We start from the raw sequence: 22,935 nt of genomic DNA, 5'->3' as shown, positions 1-22,935 counted from the left end.
ACGGTCCAGGGCCAAGCAGGTGGGCTGGCTGCTATACAGTAAGGTCTGTGCTCTCTGGCAGGTGCAGCAGAATGCCTGAAATAATCTGTTGGCAGGCAAAATTAAGTGCTTCAGGCAGACAAAAGGAACTGCCAAACAATTTAAGCAGTAGAGAATCTGAGGAGGTCTCTGGTCCAAGATGTGCTCAGAGCAAGGACAGCTTAACAGCAGCTGCTCCAGTCCTCATCCCAAAGATTCCAATAGCTCCAGCACTGGAGGGCTCAGAGCACAACCCAGGGCACCTGGTTACAAAAATAACTCACCTGTAATTTGCTTTGTCTAACATCACTGTCAGCAGCATTCAGAGTTCATTGACAACATTCCAATAAGATGTCCATAAATGTAATTAGAACAATATCAGATGTTTACAGGAGAGTTATTTACATCTACTCTCTTCTGCTCTTTGCTGTTATCTGCCTGCAGCTCACTTATCTTCGTTGTAAGGAAAACCTTTGCACTACAGACAACTGGATTGCATTGATACATTTTTTTCCACCAAACATCAACATGATTTGGCCTATTCAGCCCAAACATTGCGCCAGGCTAAACAAGAGTAAAATGAACTGTATCTTCCCAAGAGAATTTGCATTTTGCTCTGTTTGCTCATTAGGAGCTGTTTGGAAGTGCAGGAACTGAAAAACTTACTTTTAGAGTGCCTAAACTGAAATGAAGGATCCTTGAGAGTGGCTGCAAGACTTTGCTCCTTCAAGCAAAACAAGTAGGTGTCTTACTGGAATTCTGAACTATTCTGGACGCATTTCTCCCTTTGTCCTTGCAAGGGGCTCGATGCATACAGGAGTTAACTGTTATATCAGCCTCTGCACTGAACTACAGGCCTGAGATTTGCTCTCCGTTGAAGATATTACCCTACAGGTAGGGATTTAATCCAGTCGTACAGTATGTTATACCAACTGTTGTCACAGCATGTCTGAAATTTGGGGTGAGAAGTCTAAAAGAAATCCTTTATGTGGAAGCAGCACAGGGAATGAGGTTATATGGAGAAAGCACCAGCTGGAAGCACAGGATTAGCATCAGAAGCTGATAACACAAGCACAGAGCAGCACTCCTGTCCCCTCTCAGTGACTTCTCACAGTGTAAGTCTGGGCTTCTCAGGGAGTAAGGGCAGGGTTTCAGTTTTGCTAACTGTACCTTGCAGTAAAGGTGATCTGCAACATGTCTTTGGTAGGTTGCTCCCCTTCACGTGCCTTCAGGATGCCATTAGCAGGGGAGACAGAAAACACTTCCAGGTCACTGTGTCTTTCTTGTTGATCTGCAATGAAGAAGGCAAGTAGCAAACAGTGCAACACAAAAGCTCTTATGTAGGTTTGTAGAGCATATAGCACTAAAAACAATACACCTCCTTGGCTGCCAACTAATCAATACATCACTTCTTGCACTGTCACAGGTTTTCTATGGAAGTGGCCAGTTTCAATTTTCATCCTTTAATCAAGGGCAGTGATCAATGTCCTCTGTGTCTGAATAATCAGGCTCTGCTCTTCTCTCCTTTGAAGTCCATCTGTTGTTAATCCCACTAGGCACAAATTCAAACAGCTCTCATGAGGAGCTGCTGTTCCTTGTTGCCTCCTGGGATTATATTATAAATGAATATGTCTCACTGACAGTGAGGGCTGTGATTTGATCTATTGGTTAAATCTGGAGTAAAGGCTGAAATCAGCAGGGATATGCTCATGTAAAAACAACAATCCCACATAAGTGAGAACAGAAACAGAATCAGCTATTCATACTGAATACATGCAGTCTTTAAAAAAAAAAGAAAAAAAAAAAGAAAAACAGAACAAAGAAACTGCATAGCAAGGAGATCCCATTGCAAAACCCTCAAATATATGCAATACCTAGCAAAGCAGTCCAGTAAATTCTACAGCCACTCCTGTTACACAGGAAGACATGTTTAGTCTTGGTCTGTGCAACAAAGCAGGTCTTGAAATCAACCATGTTGCAAGACAGCTCCAGAACTGGAACAGTGAGGTATGCAGTCACTGGGACCAGCTACAAAAGAGAGAAAAGGGAAAGAAAACAACAGGACACCTTATTTTTGATCACAGAATCATAGAATATCCCAAATTGGAAGGGATCCCTAAGGATCGTTTTGTATCTACTACAGCTGGGTTGTTTTTACCTCAAGCACTACATCAGCAGTACTTACATTCTGTGCTCTTTTGCCATTGAGTTTATTCCCCATTCTACAGCTTTGAGTGAATGAAATTGTTGCTGGTTTTATTATTTTAGGGCAGGTTTTCAAATGAGATGCTGTGGTCTTAACGAAGTAACACAGAATGAACATTCTGATTTGTTTTTTCAGTTTTGCTGTGGGGATGCAGACATGACAACATCTTGTCATCCCTGAGGACTGTATACAGCCCACTGTGAGTCATTCAGTTTGTGCACACTGCCCAAGAATATTAAGTTGACTGTATCTTAGATACGGTGCTTGGATCTTACAGCTCAGTCCTCAGAAGTAAGTGGTGTGAAAAACAACGCCTGCAGCTGATGGTTTTGGGGGGCTTTATGGCTTTGCATCTAGAAGAGATCAGTCTTTAAACACAGGTGGGCTGTGACCACACCACGTAAGCTGGACAGATGGGATTTTCAAGGACTTGGGTGCTGCAGGAGGCAGCTCTTGGTGACTCAAAGATGCTGATGAAACACGGTCCCTTCTGAGGGTGCACAGCAGTCAGTCTCATCATAGAATCACAGAATGGCCTGAGTTGAAAAGGACACAACGATCATCTAGTTTCAACTCCCCTGCTATGTGCAGGGTAGCCAACCACCAGACCAGGCTGCCCAGAGCCACATCCAGCCTGGCCCTGGCCTGGCTGCAGGGTGCTTACCTGGGTGCTGTGGTTACTATATTCAATGATCAGATTCTGACTGAACTTCAGCTTTCTCTCTCCACTCTCAAACTGGAGCACTTGAAATCCAGGAAGTATTTGGGTATCTGGCAAATGCTGATACGTCAGCAACTCCAGGGTCGTGTGGAATGACACTTTCACCTGTGGGAAGAGGAATTCAGATGGCTGTCACATAAGACAGCACCACATGCAGGAAATCCAAAGTAAACAGCGCCCAAAGGCCTGAATGCACGTTTTCCCATGGGAACACAAAGGTGTCGTGCCAGCAACCAAACTCCCACAGGAATAAAGTATTTAATGGATATTAAAGAAAAAAGAAACACAGCTATTTCCTATGAAAACAGTACAGAGTGTAAAGCTAGAAGTTGAACAGCTAATTGTTGAACCATGATGGAGAAACATTCTCTAGCAAGACAAAGGTGTTCAGTTCCTGAACTTACAAATACCACATTCCCAAAGATGTCTTAAAAATGTTACGTCTTCTTTTTTCTGACATATGCAGAATTAAGACCGGTGTGCCTCTAAGTCAGGGTGAGCTCTGGAAATGAGAACCATGCTTCAAAATGCAGCTGAGGGTCATTCATTCCTTGCACCGTAGGTAATTCTTGAATCCAGGACTTCGATTCCTTTAATGTCACCATGTACACCCCAAGCTAATCTTTTTTTTTTTTCCTCTCTTTACACTGTCTGCATCTAATTTAAGGAAATGATAGAATGTAGGTTTGGAAGTATTTTAATTAGTTCAGCATGCATTTGGCTATTGATTTAGGTGAGGTTCAGAAACCACGCAGGGTTTTCCGCAACACAACAGGGTCAGAATTGATGAGAAAAGCACAGCAAGGCCACGGTGGAAAAATATTGTATACCTGCAATATAGCAGGCTAAATTGCCATAATTAGCATTTGCTAACACCACTATTTCCCCTGACACTGAAAGATTTCTAGACTGGTTGTTTTTCTTGTGGTTCATCTGGGCTACGCTAACACACCAATTACTAAGCTATCTATTCTGGCAGGGGATTATTATTTTTGAGCCTACCAGCATGTTTTGCTGTGGGTAAAGCACAAGTTGTGGTTGCTGTTCTGTTTCTTCCTTCTTGCTGTGGGATGTTTTGAGAACTGTGCTGGTCAGGCTGAAGGGTGCAGACAGAAGGAGCCTGAAGTACAGAGGAACCTTAGTGCAATTGGTGAGCTTCAGACTCTGAGTCAGTACTGAAGCTGTCAAAACCTGGTAGAGACATGATTCAGATGGGTTAGTTTCAGTTCCCTTGAGAGCTCTGTGCTTTCAGCAGCACCAGGAATCTGAAGGACACTGCCCCAGAGAAGCCCAATGCTTTCAAAATTTCTCGAGTAAGTAACCCAAATACAAATAATGTCAGAAGGTGAAAGTCTACAGATGACAAAGGGTGCAGGAACTGACCACACTGCTCTAAGTTTCATTCTCCTCTCAGATCTTTAAGTCTTAAAAATAAAATAAAACAAAATAAAATAAAATAAAGGGAAAAAGAGAGAAGGATATGAAATAGGAATTATCTGAGCTCAGCTTTGCTTATTCCTGGCTGGTAAGTACTCGTACTCCTTTTGGTTTACATATCTTGTTATGTGCAGCACTGAAGACTGCAGCATGCGAATAGTGGTGATAAAGATGCATTTTAAAAAGCATGTGGGTATAGCTGTGCATATTCCCAGCAGTATAAAGCAGCTGAACACATCTGTGCACGAGGTACTTACTCCTAACAGAGGCTGGTCAGGTATGAGGTCGCTTGCCATAGAATAAAACACCATTCCTCCATCATGATCCATGTCCACTTTTAACCTGAGGGTAAGGAATGGGAGCTGGTCAGAGCCCTTCCCTCCAGGCTGATTTATTCTGTGAGTGCCCCTGCTGCAGTGTGATGGCACTTACAGAGCTTGCCTTACAGAAGCTCGCATGTCAATCCGTAATGGTACAGCATCGTAACCATGTCTGCGATGGACTTTGCCAGGAACTGTCTTTGCAAGCTGACAACACAATGGAAACAGAAATGATGTATAAATGACAGCACTAAAACATGAAAGTCTACCTTCAGCCTAAGGAGTCGTTACTCAAAATGGGATTCTGCTTGGTAAGGCATTGTCTGTTTGTAAGACATGCCAGCAACGTGCAAGGAATAGCAAAAATGCAGCAATAATGGGACACAATGACTGCACTTAATACACATACAGGCAATACTTTTTCCAGGAGAAAGGAATGCTAGGGATGTTTTTATTAAATATTCAGTTACAATTCATTCATTATACCTTGCACTGTTGCAGTGATTCATGTCAGAGAATCTGAGGGCAATTCATAAAGCACTGTTCAAGCCTCACATCAGCCTGCAAGCTGCACTTGCAAGTTTGCAAAGAGGAAGTTTCCCAGAGGAGAGCTATGCTGTCTGGATTCACACAGGAATGAAGACACAGAGCCAGGAATGGAATTCCACAGCCCTGAGTCTCAGTCCCACTGTTCACTTTTGTAATCAATAAAACCTGATGCTGTGATAGCAATTCAGATCCTGGTCTGGGAGCTGCTGCAGCAGCCAGTGTAAAAAGACAGTGACATTCCCACCCCAGAATGCTTCCAAACTAAAAGGAAATGCAGCAAACAAACCCTAATTAAGGAAGGATGCAGGGGGCTGCAGGTGGAGGACTGTTTTTACACTGTGGCCAGGTATACACAGCCTGGACCCAAAATTACAGGAAGGGAAATTATTACTTTGGAGTCATCTTTAGCCTTGCTGCAGCACTCGGCTTACCTTGTCATCCAGGCTCATGAATCCCAGCACAAACCCTTCACACCGCACTTCAGCCACGGGCTCCGGGAGGACATGGGGGGTGAAGGAGATGCAAACGGAGCTGCTGCCACCTCCCGGAACCACCTGCAACGAGAGCTGCCTGTTTTGCAGTGCAGGCAACTGCCTGGGATTGCACAAGCATCCCCAGTGCTCCTCTGCTCCGGCTGAGTTGTACGAGCAGCTGGAAATCTCCTCGGGATGCTCAGGGCACGCACTGAGATGTCAGCATGTGGCAACAAAACAATACCAGCTGCAAGTATCAGTGCAGGCACTCTTTAACATCAACAGAGTTAAAGTACAGCCAGAGAACATCTCCCCTAAGCACGCAGATGTAGATACACACCTGTTTTTGGAAACACTTCTGCCCAGTTCTTCCCACTCTCACCCCATGGCTAACTGAGCTGATTCTCACATAGCTGAAGGCATTCACACACCTGTTCTGAATGTTTACAAGCTGGGCTTAGTATTCTACAGTTCTGTTTGCTCCCTCCTGACCATTTTTTCCTTTACATGACAGCACAGAATGTAACCAAATGCAATAACCACCAACAGTAGATTTTTAGTGATGTATGGGTTGCAGAGGTTCTGCTTCCCTTAGGTGCATTAGGCAGGTAATGACTAAAACCTGTTTTAAGTGCTGTGCAGAAACAACCGACCCAATTTCATGTTTGGCCCTGCTGGATCTGGATTCTAAAGAAACAGCACAAGGATTGCTGAGCTGACTGCATTTGCCTGCTCAGAGCACTGAGGAGCAGAAGAAAGTTCCAGAGCAAAGCTGGAACTGGTATTTCTGCCAGATCCCGCAGCACTGCAGGTTTGTGCATGGTAGTCAGACATGGTCTGACGTGGACCTGAGCCAGGCCTGGGCAGCTGCACTGCTCAGCACCTGAGCTAACAGACCTTCCTGGAACAATAGTGGAAAGGAGGAGAGTATTCCTCTACAGTTTTATCTTATTTCTAAGGAAGAGTGGCCCCTATTTGCAGCAGTTACTTCTGATGTATGGTGTGTTGCAGCTGTTTATCCAGAAGAGCAAAGCATCCTCCTTCTCCTTTGCCCCTCCTATCTGCCAAGAAACAAACTAAGTCTAAGCACAAAGAAAATGTATGGCTTACTATCTGTCTTGGACTGATGGAGTAGGGGTTGTCAGCAAGAACCCCTTCATGAGGCCGTAGAAGCACAGAGACAATTTTCTGCATTGTAGGTTCTTGAGTGATTATTCCTTCCTCTTCACACTCTGTGTTTGAAGACTGCAGGGACAAAAGGGTGGGGAATAGTTAAAACCATTACGTTGCAAAGGAGGAATGTCAGCGATGTGTACAGGAATGTAAGTGATGTGTACAGAGAACTAACTGTCCATAAGTATGGCCAGCTTCAGTTTCATTCTTTCTGGCATGAAAACTGAACACATGGATGTGTCCTGGACACAAATTTTTTCATGCATAGGTTTGCTCTCCTAAATCTGTCCCCAGACTGCTGGGAAAACATGCATGCTTGGGTCCTGTTCAGCAAAGAGAAACATTCAACCACAACATCTTGGGTCCATTACATAAACCAGCACATCAGGACAACTCCTCTCTCTTGTTGCATGTGGAAGGTAGGAGGTGTATTCAAAACAACTATGCTTTCTAAGCTGAAACAGAGAAAAGGTGCTTTTCATATCTTTTCTGTAAAGCTTTTGCTGGATCCTGCATACCACCTTCCCCATCACTCCCAGCCCTTGAGGCATTAAGTCTCCATATTATAATCAAATTTTACACGTAACAATCTGTTATAACACGGTGACATCTGACAGTACCAGAGCTAGTTTGGCACTAGGACAAATACCTCCAAAACAATAGCTGTCATTTGAACTTCTCAGGTTATATTCTGTTCCCTGACTACATCATATAAAGCACCCATGAGAAAAGTAGACCAAATTGAAGAGTTCTGGCTATCCTAACAATTCTACGTTAACAAAACAAAACATTATTTATCAATGACAGTCTTTAAAAAGTATCTGACCAACTTCTCTAACAACTTTAAGAGAAGCTGAAGTCCTGTTTGCTTATAGCTCATTCTGGAAACCAATTGCCGATACCTACAGCCACCTACTGATGTATTGCTTTTTGACTGTGAGAGAAGCTGACATACCATAATTCAGCTCTTAGTTAAATGTTGTCTGTTACTGTTTTCAACCTTTCGTGCCAAGAAACCCATCATGTATCTCAGCAGCAGTATAAAAAACAGACTAATAGCTGACCTCATCTGTGGTTTGCAAAGCTGGATGAATGCTTCCACAGGGAATGGGGGGCTGATCCAATCCTAACACGATCTCTGAGTTGCTACCAGTTGATGTAGTCTCATTTTTTGCCATGTCCTTAGGAGGAAAAGGGTCTCCAAACAACATCAGCAGGTCCACCAGCTTTTTATCATCTTCCTCTTGGTTGTAAGTTTCCCAGTCCAGGCGAATGTCTGAATGGAAAAGCAGAAAGGGCAGTTACTGCTGGTCATTCAGAAGACTCGGCTTAATTGGTCCTGGAGAACCACATCAAGTAAAGAATTTGTTGTCTTGCAACTGGATTTGTATTAGAGCACATCTTAAGCTTTGTCATGTTTGCTATAAACCAACTAAATTGAAAACATGCATGCATCTATGCCATGCATATGGGTAATAAAGTACTTGGCCACTCTCTAGGTCCCAAACAATACTTCCATTAACATTAAAATTAATGATGGGCATTTTGTTAAGTAAATATCTTTGATGGCATTCAGGAAAAAATAGAAAAAAATTAAGATGAATGACCATTGCTTTGAAGAGCTTAATGAGGAAATAAGAAGGCCAGGTAACACTTAACAACCAGAACACTGGTTGTTCTATTTTTATTGCTACAAGGAGTGCAATGCAAGTGTTGGTGCAAAATTATTATTACCAAAGGGAGTTGGATTGTTGAGTCGGACACTCCGAAAGACAGGACACCCTCCAGAGACATGAGTGCCAAACCTGAGGGGGAAACCCACTGTTAGAACATGTAGAAAACAAGTGAATGTCTGAAAAAACTTTAATTAAAGATTCATTTATAAGTAGGAAGTATATGGCTGTAGTGGCAGCCTGTTAAGAGTGGCTATTGGGTAAGGTGTGGCTAAAAACTGCCAAATGCAGTTCTTTAATCAGTCTCTTTCTTCCGATGTTCTTAGTTGTCTCAGACATTTCAGGGTGAACACGTGAAGTCAACTTTTGTGAAAAACATTGCTAGCGGCAGCAAGGGCTTTAACCCTACTTTGCCCTCATTTAACTGAGGCTGCATTTGTCCATGATCCATATGGACAGGGAGAAATGTACAGTGGACGATTAGGAAACGTGCCACTGTGTACCAATTTCCATCCCCACTGAATCAATAATGCTGGCATGAATAAACTTTCATGACTGAAGTCCAGAACAATGATTGATGGTAAGCCTGAGAAGACCTGGATGCAGATCTTTTTCTAATTATTCTGGCAGAAACAAATGCATTGGTGTTATAGAAGCAGATACTGTCCTCTGACAGTCACTGTGCTGACTTCCTCATTACACCACAAGAAGATGGGAACAGGAGTAAATGTTGGCTATGGTCCAGTGGTATTTAATTGTCGGACTTCTCTGTCAGTAGTTTGGGCTGTACCTGATTATGGGTTGCTGCGTTTGTGGTCCTGCCATCTGCAGGAAGATCGGGCAGCCCTTCACAGTCATTTGCATAGGAATTAATGTAGGCTGTAGGTCTCCCACCTATTAAAGTGATTATTGTTTTAGAATCAAGATAGAACTAGTATCTGGGTTTCAAAATTACATTTTGAAAACTGTTTCTGATTTTCATATGTTTTGAATGATATCTTTTGAAAGCACATTCTAAAGAACAGCTTTTCTCAGCAGGAGAGTGCAGTAGCTCACATGTTAGTTAACTTCCCTGCAGCCTTTCCATACAACATAATGTACTGTATTGGTAGAGCAGAATGGCACACTGGACAGTTACCAAGCAGATTTTATAATCAGACTGCTCCAGTCACTTCAAAGACACGTGGAGGTTGTGGATGCCCCATCCCTGGAGGCATTCAAGGCCAAGCTGGATGTGGCTCTAGGCAGCCTGGTCTGGTGGTTGGTGACCCTGCCCATGGCAGAGGTGTTGAAACTAGATGAGCATTGTGGTTTTCAATCTTTTCAACCCAGGCCATTCTATGGTTCTATGGAAAACTCCCAAGGGATAGACATGTTACCCCAAAACCAAACCAAACACTGCAACAGCAAGCTCCTTGCATGCTGTTGGAGCTAGCAGCATCTGCCCTGAATTCTTACAGAAATCCTACTAAATGGAAAATGTGCTTTTAACAGAAAGGAATCTGGGAAATGCAATTGGTGTCAAATCTGCCATAGCAGTATTTCACTTGAAACCAAGCCCCACCTACCTTACAGACAAGATCATCACTGTACTCTCCCCACATGTTGTTGTAGGCTGTTATTTCTATGATTAGCCGCTGGAAGGCATGCAGAGTTCCTGAGGAAGGTTGTATATGGAAAGCTACTCCCTTCCCATGAGACAGCATCGCTGCTGCAAACTCTAAAAGGAGCAGAGCAAAGAAGCATTTGATAAGTTCTGAGGAAATGGAACAACGTTAGTCTTTCAGAGAAAACACAGGAGCAGATTATTCGCTCGTATCAATCAGGATAACTTCAATGGCTTCAGAAAAACTGGGATTATTTACACAGCCCATATTTATAACACTTGAGTTCTCTTCTGCAGTGGGTTTTAATCTGTTGGGTTTTTTTCCTTTGTTTTTATGAGTCAATTCTTGCAGAGATTATTTCATAGATGGACCGCCTTCAGACAACCTGTTCCAGGACACTTTGGGATGTGCAAGGCAGTGATTGGTTAAATGAAAACACACCCTCAACTTTAGAAAAATAAGCTGGAATTTGTCCTAACTGGTTATCATTTTATTGGCAGCTGCCCGTTTACATCTGTGTGCTGTTCAGGACAAAGAATGTGAATTATAAAGAGCAGAGAGGCTTTCCACATTCTGAATTACCCTGCCTTCCAAATCAATAGGCTTCCATAGAATCTGTCAGAACAGCATTTTCCCCATCTTAAGGACTAATTCAACAGCTGAAAAGCTTTGTCTTTCTAACAGATGCTAAACACTATGGCAAGCTACCAATGTATCCAAGTTTTATTTTGGATACACAAGACACATCCACATTTCATGGCATTTTGCTCTCACTTCCCCCCTTCCCTGGGTCCCTTGTGGCTCTCAGTATCATTGTTTTCACTACAAAGCATCAAAAATGATGGATGTGCTGGGGCTAGCTTTCCTACGCTGGGGAAATAATATATTAAGGGGTTTGAAGGAGGAAAGTCTGCTACAATGGTATCAGAAGACTGACCAGGAATGAAACAGCCAAATGTTACACATCCATACTCTGTGCTGGGAATGAACTATGAGCAGAACCACCCATCTTTTGGGGTGAAAAAAAGAAAGAACAGTGTCCTAATGTTTATGCAATGTGGAGTTTTGCACTCAAGAATGAAGTGAGGAGCTACATTATTTAATGGTGTCGATGTAGCCAAGTACTCCAACAACAAAATTGTGTTCCTGACTGGCACTTTCAATGCTGTACGTGGAAGTCAGTTGATTTTTGCCTTCTCTCCACGGGGGGGGATTATCCTTGTACCTGACTGTGCTCTTTTGGCTGCATGTTTCGTGGTGGGCCCTCTCCTTTTCACCAGGTAGCCCGATGAGCTTGAAAAGAAAAACATCAAAACATCGTAACACTTCTGTGAAATGAGCATGTCTCTGCTAACATAACATCTCTAGCTGACTCCTACATTAGCGGCCATTATAGCTTAAAGAAGGACTGACTACTCAGTGTTTTTGGAAAATAACATCCTTAAGAATGAATTAACTGAAGAGCTGCAAGGCTCTGTGTACAGTCCAACACAACAGAGCCTTGGCAGGCTCTGTGTACAGTCCAACACAACAGAGCCTTGGCAGGTGTAAACCAGCCTATATCCACACAGTGGTGACAACAGTGGAGTTCTGCCACTTGTACTGATTACATGAGAGAATCGCCAAGGTAGGAAAAGATCTCCAAGATGATCCAGTCCAACTGTCCATCTACCACCAGCAGTTCCCACTAAACCACGTCCCTCAGTACCACATCTAAACGTTTCTCCAACTTTTGTCTTTGCTTTCCAAGCTATCAGTTTCTGCAGGAAATCTTTTCAGCAAATTTCATCACCACAATCAAAGAGCTTAAAAACAAGAACCAAAAATCCCAAATGCTGTAACACTGCAGAAGGTGCATCTTGTGGCAGAGAGCACGCTGTCCTGATTTCAATTTTAACCCAGATCTCCATTAGTATTTGAGGCATTGGGCAGAAAAGCAAGACTTACAGCAAGATAGATTGCTCTGGAGTAGGTGAAGAGCCAGTAAAATACACAGCTTCTAGTCTGAACAGTGCACTGATTGCAGTGTGATTGGTAAGAATCAGCTGACGTTTCACTGTGTCTTTCAGTGCAACCTCAGATCCAAAGTCCAAAATAAGGTCACTTGGGCTTTGTAACATTTTTCTTTCATCACTGTCAGAAAAAAAGTAAGTATTACAGTATCAGTCCAGTTTTCTTATGTCACAAATGACTTCAAGAGATTTAAAATGTACAATATACAATGTGGTTGTGAAAACCAGTGTAAAAAGACTAAGCAGCTGAGTTTTTGTCATCAGCATTTAGTGCTTTACATTTTTTCACTTCTAACCTTGTAAGGATTTATTCAAGGTACAAAGTTGATCATGTATGATGTGTAAATCTACCAAATTAAAGCCATTTTTACTTATATTAAAACATATAAAAATGAGCATATTCCAAAAGAGAGTAATCATGCCACATATAAAAAATAAATCACTCAGATATACCAAGTCAAAGAGAGGTCTGCTGTCCTTTCTTTGATACTGTGTTTAATGGTGCAGTAAGAAAACAGAATGGCCCAACACAATGGATCTTGGTAATTCAGTAGGAACTGAATGTGCACATTTTTGGTATCACAGAAGACAGCTGTTCCTCACATATTATGAACTGCAGGGGCCGTATGCTTTGGTCAGTAGTGACAAAGGTAGTTTTCCTGCTCTTTACACACCAGAAGGATCAGGACAACAGGAAGACTGCAAGATCCAGGAGCATAAGTGAGACCAGCCAAAACATGACCATGAGTTTTACTTGCATGCAGTTAATTTCACACCAATTCATTATTCATCCAAAACTTCATTCAAAGTTGTTTATTTAATTTGTTTCAGCTCATTGTTCAAGGCCAGTTTGGATGGGGTCCTGGGCAGCCTGGTCTGGTATTAAATGTGGAAGTTGGTGGCCCTGCCTGTAGTGGGAGGATTGGAGCTTTATGATCCTTGAGGTCCCTTCCAATCTGAGCCATTCTACAATTCTATCTGATTTTTTTTCCAGTTAATCTGGAAGCCCAAGATATAAAAAGATGTTAAGTCTTGTAGAGTGGGACTGCAAAACCACGTACTGCACATGCAAGCTAGAACGTTTCGTTTGGGAATTGAGTTTGGCTGTGTCACTGTGACCCGCCTTAAGGCTTGGTGCTATGGAGATGTCATCCAGTTTCTGAGAAGACAGCACCTTGCCAAGAGGTATGTAAATTATAGAGTTTAACATCTTCAATCTACTCTTAAAAGACTGTTGTTTTTGGTGGTATGAAGCTGATCTTCATTATATTTGGCTACAAGAAAACTGCAGAGGTAAACGTATCAAGCTTTGCACTTCTCGTGACATTCTTCAGATGTTTTTAATACCATCACACACTTTGGTATAATTGAGTATTCTACAATAGACTAGAGCTTTGTATCTATTACAATCGTTCCACAAAAAGAAACAGAATCATAGAATGGTTCATCTTCCATGATTTTAATAATGCCTTGATTTACCTGGCATCTTCACCTTCACAGGGCACTGAGTAGGTGACATGCAATCCTTTTACTTCCCCAGAAATGCTCAGAAGGAGGGGTTCAGTCATGTCTTCTATGCTACAGGAAAGGGCAAGGCCTTTCAGCTCACCCTGATAGGAGAAGAATCAAATTTGCTTGTGAATGGAGTAGAGATCACAGAGGACAGGCATTAAGAAATTAAGAAATCTAATTAGGGAATGCATTTAAACCTCACTGGAACAGATCTACTGCAAAGTGTTACTGAATTGCTTTAAACGTACCACCTGCAAACAGATTTGCTAAGAAGGAAGAAACAAGGTACAGTTTTGTGGCTGTTTCATCTCTTTACATTCATATCAGTCTGTAAGCCTAACATTGCTCCATTAGTGATTTCTGACATGCTTTCTGTATTGGAAATTTTGAAGCTCTAAGCATAGTTACCTCTAAAGCAAAGCAATTTCAGATATATTGTATGCAAAAAAGAACATCATATCGTGTATATGGAAATCCTTGTCAGGTGGAATTGAGGTGAGGATGATAGCACTACTCTGTTGATAAGCACCAGTTTTTAAACTTACTGTGATGTTAGCTGTCAGCTCTATGCAGAATTCTTTTTCTTCATTTGGGGTTAAAATGCCACTGGCTGGAGTGATGATGGCAGAGCAGAAAGCTGCCTGACTTCCAATGAGCTGCCGAGCAGAGAGGACAAACACTCAGTTAATCTGTTATTTCAATAACTCTTGATTCTTTCACATTTTCCCCTTCTGATGTTACAGGTCTATAAAAACAGTTACTCTAAGGTTCAGAATACTTTTCCTTAGCAATACGTAGAGCTTGCTGAGATGAGGCTTGCTTTGCAATTCTCCTATGGCTGCTAAGATTCTCTTACCTAGAATCATTTCAAGTGACTTCAGGTGCTCAACTGAGCAACCTGTACTGGGAGCAGAGTTACTGTAGGCCCTTTCCCAGTCAGAAGCCTTCCCAGGGCTAGGTCAGCTTACCTGATATTGGAACAAATTCCTCAAGGTGCCTCAGGTCTCTCCAGCTAACTACACAGAAGGCCTATAGAGACAGTTTTGCCTGTGTGACTGACACGAACTCAGAGGTTCACCTCAGTTGCTCAAACACAAACATCGGGTACTATGCACAGTGCCTGGGTATCCTTCCAGGCTCCAGCTACTCCAAACGGTTTTCCCATGGGTCCTGCATCATCTACATGCACTGGTAGAGTTCCTCAGGCACGTGAGGACATCTCAGATGGCACTGAATGCTTTTACATAGGCAACTGAGCTAAGTCTCCAATGCCAGAGTGGATCTGAATGACTAAGGCACTGATAGTGCGACTTACAAGTTAAGCTACCTAAGCAGGTGTCAATTTCAGAGTGAGCTGAATAGTTCTCTGGATTCCACTGACAATACGAACACATTAGGATTCAGTTGCCTAAGCACAGGTCCATAGAGTAGTGGTTGGCTGGCGTGGCAGGACTTACAAAAGACCACAAGTGAAATGGAGGTCACAAAGAACATTCTACAGCACTCAATATGACACTAGACAGCTATATTCTGGTAACTGACCTCCTGCCCAGATTTTCCATCACCGAAAAGAAAGTTCAAACAGTAGCCCACCTACTGACATTAAATTTAAGAGTCTTAATCTGTGAGCTCAAACCCACCTGGAATATAGAATTCAAGTTTAGACACAATTCAAAAGCAATGCTGCTGCTTTGCTCTACTGAACTAAATACAAAAACCTGAATAGCTACAATACTTTCTTTAATGCAGCTTTCATCCTGTTTTCCTCTGCCACTTTGCTCACACCACCCTCCAAGGAGTGATCAATAGTCAGTAACTACACATTAACATCAACGGGTAGATAATCTCTTCATCAAGTCTGGTCTCAAGCTGAAGTCCTGCCCATAAGCCAGAAGACAGGAATCACTAGTCAAAGGACACATCAGAAAAGCTTTTAATTATCATTTGTATTTTGATGGAAATTCCAGCCCTGCTTTATTCTTCATCTATTAGAAACACACTTACCTTTCCCCATGAGTATTTTGCTGGCAGCCGTGTCTGGTTGAAAAGTTTGCTTGTTGCTTTGACAGGAATTCCAGTATACGTTTCAGTGAGCACTAGATGACTAGATAACAGGCATGCCTGGGGGGTCTGAACTTCAACAGAAACAGGAAGGTAACTGGAAGTAAACACACAGATGGCCTATTGTTATCGTTAACGAGATGTGCTAGACATACAACAGCATGCTGGAAAGAATGCTGATTATGTTTACTTAGCAATATTAGTGATTAGCTAGTTCTTTGATAGGTTACACGAGCCCATTCTGAGTTTTTGCTATGTATTTTTGTTTTAGGAGACAAACCTACCCATGCTGAAAATCACATGTGAATGTCAGGAAAAAAATAAAGCAGAATGTGGCTTTTTCCCCTTACCTCCTTTCTCCATTTTCTACCTCTAGTTCTAATACTGTATGGAGACGCTGACACAGCGACGACGTGTACTGAACTGACACACTGCATGTACCCAAAGGAGGTAATAATTCAGCAGATGGCTGAATGGTAAAGGGAGATACCTGTGAGAGAAGAGAAGGAATAGAAACGCTTTTGATGCCCATAAAGGAAGTGTAAAATGCTGTACCTATACGCTCCAATTGAGATTCACGTGCGACCAGTTTCTCCTCAGACATGTCATGTTTCTCTGCCCCTGCAGTCCCATCTGGTTAGATTTTACTACATGCAATGATAGCTTTGTGAAAACCTGGCTAGACAAGGAGAAAGGACTTGGCATCTGTGGGGACAGCTAGTAAAACAGCCATGAGTTAAGAGAAGGGCTGTCAAAGCCAAGGGCTTAAAAAGGTGTGTGTGGCGAGGGGGAATGCAAAGCAGTCAGTACTAGTAGCAGTGGCTACTTCCAAAGAGGTTGAACAGCAGCTATGCAAGATGCCAAGGAGAGATTCTTGGACAGAGAGTCAAAAAAGGAAGGTTGGAAGACCAGAAATAAATTGAAAAAGCACCAGTGTGGGACAGGAGCTGGAGAGATTCAGGTAAAGGAAAGAGGCAGCTTTTATGTAGGAGGAAGCAAGAAATTGACCTATCATCTCCACTGCAATATGAATGGGCTCTGGGGTGATAAATTCAACAGATTAAGTCTCTGCAATCTCTGAGGTCCTAGGAAGTGTTGAGAATGCAGGGAACAAAGGAATAACAAAGTGAGAAAGAAGGGTTTGAGGACTGTGAGAAGCATATCTTGATTCAGGCATTTCTGATTATAGTTATTTTGGGGGAAAGGGATAGACAAGCACACACACAGCTGCCATAGCCACCTCTCATAAATCCTTCTCTTTTTCCATCAAATTTCAACCAGAGTTGGTGACACATCTGCATCACATGTAAGAAAAAAAAAAATAATCCAAAGCTGAAGAAGTCATAAAATTAGGAGCAGCTTCACACAGCCTTTCATCTCCTGAGATAACCAACAGAAAACTCCTCTTTCAGTGCAGAACTGACACAAGCTGTCCAGGAAAACAGAATATCCAAGCACTGTTTATACCATTTTTGCCACAATAAAAGCAAACAATTCCCTGTATGGTCAGTTATGCAAGGAGACCAGCAAGCATAGTTTGGGTTTTATTACTAGAGAAAGCACTCATCCTAAAGTCCAGGTATCCTCACTTCCCTTTAATGTCAGTGGTGTGGGAAGAGTGCTGAGCAGCCTTATCAGAATGAGAAGGTCTTACTCCCTTTCATACATTAGTAGTAGCCTAAATCTCTGACAAAGAGGAAATACTCCATGGCTCTTTCAATCATGTTGAAATTAACAAAAGTTAAAAAAAAAACAACAAAACTTCATATACATTTATTTTCTAAAAAACTTGTGCACTTCATAGAATCATAGATTGGTTTGGGTTGGAAGGGACCTTTAAGATCATGCAGTTCCAACACCCTGCTGTAGACAGGGCCATCTCCCTCTAGACTAGGTTGCTCACAGTCCCATCCAGACTGGCCTTAAGTAACTGCAGAACCAGCTGCATAATGAACTGCAGAAATCAAAACTTTGCGTATCTGGAATGAAAAGTACAGCTGCTAAGCCTGAGGAAGTAATAGCTGAAGAAGGAACATGGCAAGCTGTAGCAGTTACTTACCTCTTCATTCCTTTCAGCTAGACAAACCTGGCTTTCTTGCATTCTCCACCGTGCTGGCAGCTGGCACAGATTTTGAATCTCAAAGGTTCCTACCACACTCTCACCTGGCTTAATCAAACCTAAGCGGAGTGAGGGAACACCAATATGAAGAAGAGGACCCTAGAACACCAGAAAACAGATGGCAAAATGGACTTTTCTGCCAAAACTCCTTAATTAAAAAGCGTACACTAGGCTAAGATTAATCTTCTACTTCACAGAGAAAAGCAGAAAGCAAATGCCTTCTGTGTAATAGAGAAAAATCTTACTATTGTGGGAATATCAGCATTTACACAGTTGATACCAGACAGCAAAAATGCTTCATATTTGTAACTGCCCTAGATCTGTCAGGCCTTCAAGAAGCAAAAAGCTTTACAGAGCCAACAGCCTGGCCCTGCAACACCAGGCTGGTTCTTACCTTAAAAGCAGCCTCAACGTGCAGCACAACTGGCTCTGCAGAGTGTTCAATTTGGCATTGCAGGTTATGGCTGACACACCCAGGTCTGATTCCAGCAATCATCAGTTCAAATTCACAGTATTTATTCCTATCTAGAAAAGAAAAAAATATAGAATCAAAGTCTCACCTTCCTGAACAGAAATAAGCTGCTGTAAGGCTGGAATTGGAGATCTTGGAACCAAATGAAGCCTCCTGCTGGCTCCAGCAGACTGGGGATCAGCCCTGTCTGACACCTTGCAATATAATGTTCTACAGCTTTTCTCATTCACTTGTACCAATTTAAATATTTCTATCATTAACTAATACTCATAAATCACAGAAACTTTACCTATGACACCAGTAAGAGGTTCAACTTCCATAATGGCACAGTCTGTGATATTCTCCCATGTATACTTGATCAGTGACTTGCTATTATTCCACATCTGTAACAATTAAAGTTAATTAACATACCAGAAGCTTGCACAGCAACAAGTCCATATGCTGAGAGCAGTGATGCACTGCAAACTAGGTACTGCAAGTCTCACATCACATACTTATATTGCAAACTTTAATGACATCCTGATCCTCAGTAAATCATAAAATCATAGAATTGCAGGATCATAGAATGGCCTGGGTTGAAAAGGACCACAGTGATCATCCAGTCCAACCCCCTGCTATGTGCAGGGTCACCAACCAGCAGACCAGGCTGCCCAGAGCCACATCCAGCCTGGCCTTGAATGCCCTCCTTGGACAACCTGTTCCAGTGCCTCACCACCCTCTGTGTGAAAAACTTCCTCCTAATATCTAACCTAAACCTCCCCTGTCTCAGTATAAAACCATTGCCCCTTGTCTTATCACTATCCACCCTCGTAAACAGCTGTTCCCCCTCCTGTTTATACGCTCCCTTCAGGTATTGGAAGGCCACAATGAGGTCTCCCTGCAGCCTGCTCTTCTCTAAATGTTAGTGCCTACTAAAATACTTTGATGCATACTGTAGCATGTACTCTAGCATACTGTATCTTCACCTGATATTAATACAAACTGAACTAACACAAAGTGGAAAGGCATGGAACATCTAACATCTGACTTGAACACTACCAATCCAGTGCTGTGCTCTTTTTTCACCACATCCAGTCACCTTCCCTCTGTAATGTAAAACAAAAACAAGAAGTAGGATTCGGCTGACTGGATTTCAGATGTCTTCAAAGTGGCTGAGAGCTCCTTATCTGATCCCATCTTCTAGGGCTCTTTGCAGTCACTGATGCCAATTAGACATTGCTAGCAGCAATATCTCCAAATTATTTTAGCCTGGGAGATGTTAGGAGTCACCCCTTGGATGTCCAAGCACTATAAGGAAAGTTACAGCAGGTAGCTCGGAGGAGGAGATCTATGCCCAAAGCACCATCTTTAACCAGATGAATTCAGTGGCTACCTTTGCACTGGGATTTGGTGTTTTCTGAAACCTGAACTCACTGATTCTCCCAGAACGTTATTGCATTTGAACCTCTCTAAGAAAAAATGTAAAGATCATTAACTAGGAAGTGTCTTCTTGCCCGGCTATTGCTAATAGACCTATTTTTCCCAGTTGAAACTAGAATCAAAATGATCCTGGCCTATAGTGAAATGAATGCTGAGTGAGTGGATTGCAGCAGAAGCTCATCCCATAATATCCAAGCAGAAATTAACAGAATCTGCAGCCACAGAAATAGATCTAAGAAGCTTCAGCAGAAGTGATTTCTGTAGCTTTCCTGCTGTAGTCCTTTAAACAAACAGTGTCTCTGTTACAAAGTAATTTAATCATCCATGGGTTAATTCTTCCCAGCTGGAAAAATCTTGCACTGCAGGGCTGGCAGATGGATGAGCACTGGTTTGTGACCCAGAAAAGCATTTACAAGTGTAATACTTTGCAATATCAAACTTCAGAGATGAAAACAGAGCAAAGCCTTCTGCCTTGAGCGCAGGGCTGAGGAGGCCTGCTAGGGCATTTCAGCTTGGTACTCATAGCCTCCTTTAAAAATATTTAAGAAAAATTAAAACCATATGGATCATCTGATATCTTCTAACAACACCTATCATAGCCAGAGTCACAAAGCAGCTGATAGAAATGAAGTAAAGAGCAAACAAACCTTAAATGTTCTTCTGACATTTACACCAAGAAAGCTTTCTCCAGGGATGATAACGGCGTACGGTTCCAGAAGAAGCTGAAATGGCTCCGTGGATCCTTTCACTTCTATATCCAGTGCTATTACATCCTCTGCTGGGTATTCTGAGATGTTTTGGAGCATTCTCTCCCTTACTAAACTTCAGAAGGAAATGTGGTAGAATTATTAACTGTTCAACTTGGTGCCATCTTTTAATTGCCCGATCAGAAGTGCAAATTAGCAAAAGCTTCTCCACTCCAGACTGCTGGAGTGCAGTAAACCCAGGTTGGAGCAATAAGCAACAGGAAGACTTCCAGTAGTCTTTTAACATACTCTGTCCCAGAACATTCATGGATTAAATATGTAAGTCATAGACTGCTGTGACAAACAGCAATAACAAAAGCTGATGGAAACCTCAGCACAAAGCATAGGAAACGAACAAATGACAATATCTTTCCAAGAGAGGTGCAATCTCAGCTAGGGCTAAGGCACGTGTTCAGACATTGAGATAAGCTATTTGTACCACTGTTGGCTGTGCATAAAAAATGCTTTATAACTGTCAGTCCACCGTAAGTAGGAAAATAGAGAACCCCAGTGATGTAATGCAATAGCATAGCTAAAATGTGGCTGGAAAGTACTGATTCTCAGCTTACCTAGGTGATTCTGGGATGTCCCTCAGAACCAGCTGTATCACACTGTGGTAAATCTTCAGCTGTACAGATAAAGAGGGGATTTTATTCTCAAGTAATTGGCTATGTTGAGAATTCAAAAAACTGAGATGAAAACTGAGTTTACATTTAAATAACGAAGAATCATCGCTGAGATCCTAAACTCTGATAAACTGTATTCAAAATCTAGAGGTACTAAAAGAAAACATGTTTGACTGCAAAACATTAAGCCAAGATTCTGATCTCATGGAGTATGGTTCCAAGAAAAACATTCATTTTTGACACGCTAGTTATTATCTCCCTGGTAGATTGCATACTACACACAAACATCTGCAAATACTCTGCAAATGAAGATTAGTATTGCTGTGCTAACAGAATTTGCTTTAGCCACTTTAGGACATTTAACTTACTTGGCCATCAATTTAATTTTGAATAAAAAACTCTGTTTTTGCCATGATGGGATAAAGAAGATACTTCCTGTATTCAAACAGAAACACAACCACAGAGGCAGGCCTTAAATCTGAAGTGTTTTGCAGAGGATTTGTTTGTTTACCGAGCGATATTTATCTAAGTGTAGATGTAAACTTCAAACATTCGTGTTAATAAATTAAAATCTTGAAAATATCATTAATACATTTTCATATTGACTCATCGAAGTGTTTTCTTATAAGCTAATTTCTCCTCCACACTTACTTGAGGCATTCCTATGTCTGTCAATCATCACAACATGGGATATTTGTACTCATGGGTTTAGTTTGGCTCATGTTTCTTTAAATGCAGTGAGCTCATACTCCTTATTTACGAGGATGAGAGAACAGACACGAAGACAGACATCCATCAGTTCAGCTGCACTCAAACATCACTGCACCCTCTACCACAGCTGCATATCATCACTCCTCTGACAAAGGCTACTGCTAGAACTTCACCACAGAGCTGTTCTCTGGACCTTTCTCAGCCCAAATAAACTAAGGCTGGAAAGAGTTGAGATCACCAGTTTGCTACCCAAGTCAGTTTGGGCTGTGGTAGCTATAGGGCAGATCCTCAAAGCAGACCCAAAGTATCAGGTCAGCGTGAAGGGGCTGGTAGTGGTACAAATGGCAGCTTTACCAGCCAGCACAGCTGCAGCTAAGAGGATGTGTCCACAGTCTCAGTCTAAAACTAATGCTGTCCAGTCAGTACCAAAAATCACATGAAATCAGAAGCTGCCTCATACTTTGCAGTCAAAATATGTTTTCTTTTAGTTTTGAATACCGTTTATTAGAGCATAGTACCAGCTAATTGCATTTAATTCACAAAGTTGCACAGCAAGGGTTTTATGACTTGCATAAAAACACACAGCTGGAGTTTGTAGATAGGAAGGAATCACAAACCGTACCTCCTGCGGAGTGTAAGCGAGGGTAAAGTCATGATCAGCGTGGGGAAGCAGAACTCCCTGTTCAGGACTCAGGGAGAAAGCCAACTCCGTCTCTCGGTTGTATTCAAGTGTCACGGAATGTGCAGTTTCTCCTGGCAATATTGGTTGCAGATTGGGCTTTATTATCTGCCAGTAAAAAGGAAGTTCTACGTGGCTACAAAGAGATCGAAAAATAAGAGAATAAAGCTATCATTAAAAAAAATAATAATTAAATGCTGAGAGAATTTTGGCAGAAAACTTTTAGTTACTTTTTGTTTGTTTGTTTTGTTTTTTCCCCATGTAGATAATTCCTCTCTTTAGAATTGCAGGGGATTACAGTTTCCAGTCCTTGTGAGCTACCAAGCTGACAAGACAGCACAGGAAGAGTGCATAAATTCCACAGGAGAACGTGCTAATATATTGAAGGAATTTATGCACAT

The 22,935-nt window shown here is 42.0% G+C and overlaps 1 protein-coding gene across 5 annotated transcripts in view; it reads right to left on the bottom strand.

Annotated features, from left to right (window-relative positions):
* DLEC1 (DLEC1 cilia and flagella associated protein) overlaps positions 1–22,935 on the bottom strand; it is a 46,493-nt gene that overhangs the window by 10,864 nt on the left and 12,694 nt on the right. For 3 of the 5 annotated variants that reach the window (XM_085226945.1, XM_010712326.4, XM_085226946.1), the window contains 24 exons: positions 22,478–22,670; positions 21,088–21,146; positions 20,420–20,594; positions 18,643–18,736; positions 18,276–18,406; positions 17,822–17,980; positions 16,113–16,252; positions 15,706–15,859; positions 14,247–14,357; positions 13,669–13,799; positions 12,125–12,310; positions 11,403–11,470; positions 10,139–10,290; positions 9,361–9,464; positions 8,632–8,702; positions 7,962–8,173; positions 6,835–6,969; positions 5,683–5,805; positions 4,815–4,909; positions 4,640–4,724; positions 3,948–4,136; positions 2,889–3,050; positions 1,893–2,046; positions 1,189–1,309 (listed from right to left, as the gene is read on the bottom strand). In XM_085226945.1, the coding sequence (XP_085083071.1) occupies positions 1,189–1,309; positions 1,893–2,046; positions 2,889–3,050; positions 3,948–4,136; positions 4,640–4,724; positions 4,815–4,909; positions 5,683–5,805; positions 6,835–6,969; positions 7,962–8,173; positions 8,632–8,702; positions 9,361–9,464; positions 10,139–10,290; positions 11,403–11,470; positions 12,125–12,310; positions 13,669–13,799; positions 14,247–14,357; positions 15,706–15,859; positions 16,113–16,252; positions 17,822–17,980; positions 18,276–18,406; positions 18,643–18,736; positions 20,420–20,594; positions 21,088–21,146; positions 22,478–22,670 (3,204 nt within the window). The other 2 variants (XR_014884102.1, XM_085226947.1) reach the window with 2 other exon arrangements.

This window comes from Meleagris gallopavo, chromosome 6, assembly GCF_905368555.1.
Source record: "Meleagris gallopavo chromosome 6, MGAL_WU_HG_1.1, whole genome shotgun sequence".
NCBI lineage: Eukaryota > Metazoa > Chordata > Aves > Galliformes > Phasianidae > Meleagris > Meleagris gallopavo.
The sequence above is the reverse complement of the archived record's forward strand: the minus strand, read 5'-3'. Positions and strand labels throughout refer to the sequence as shown.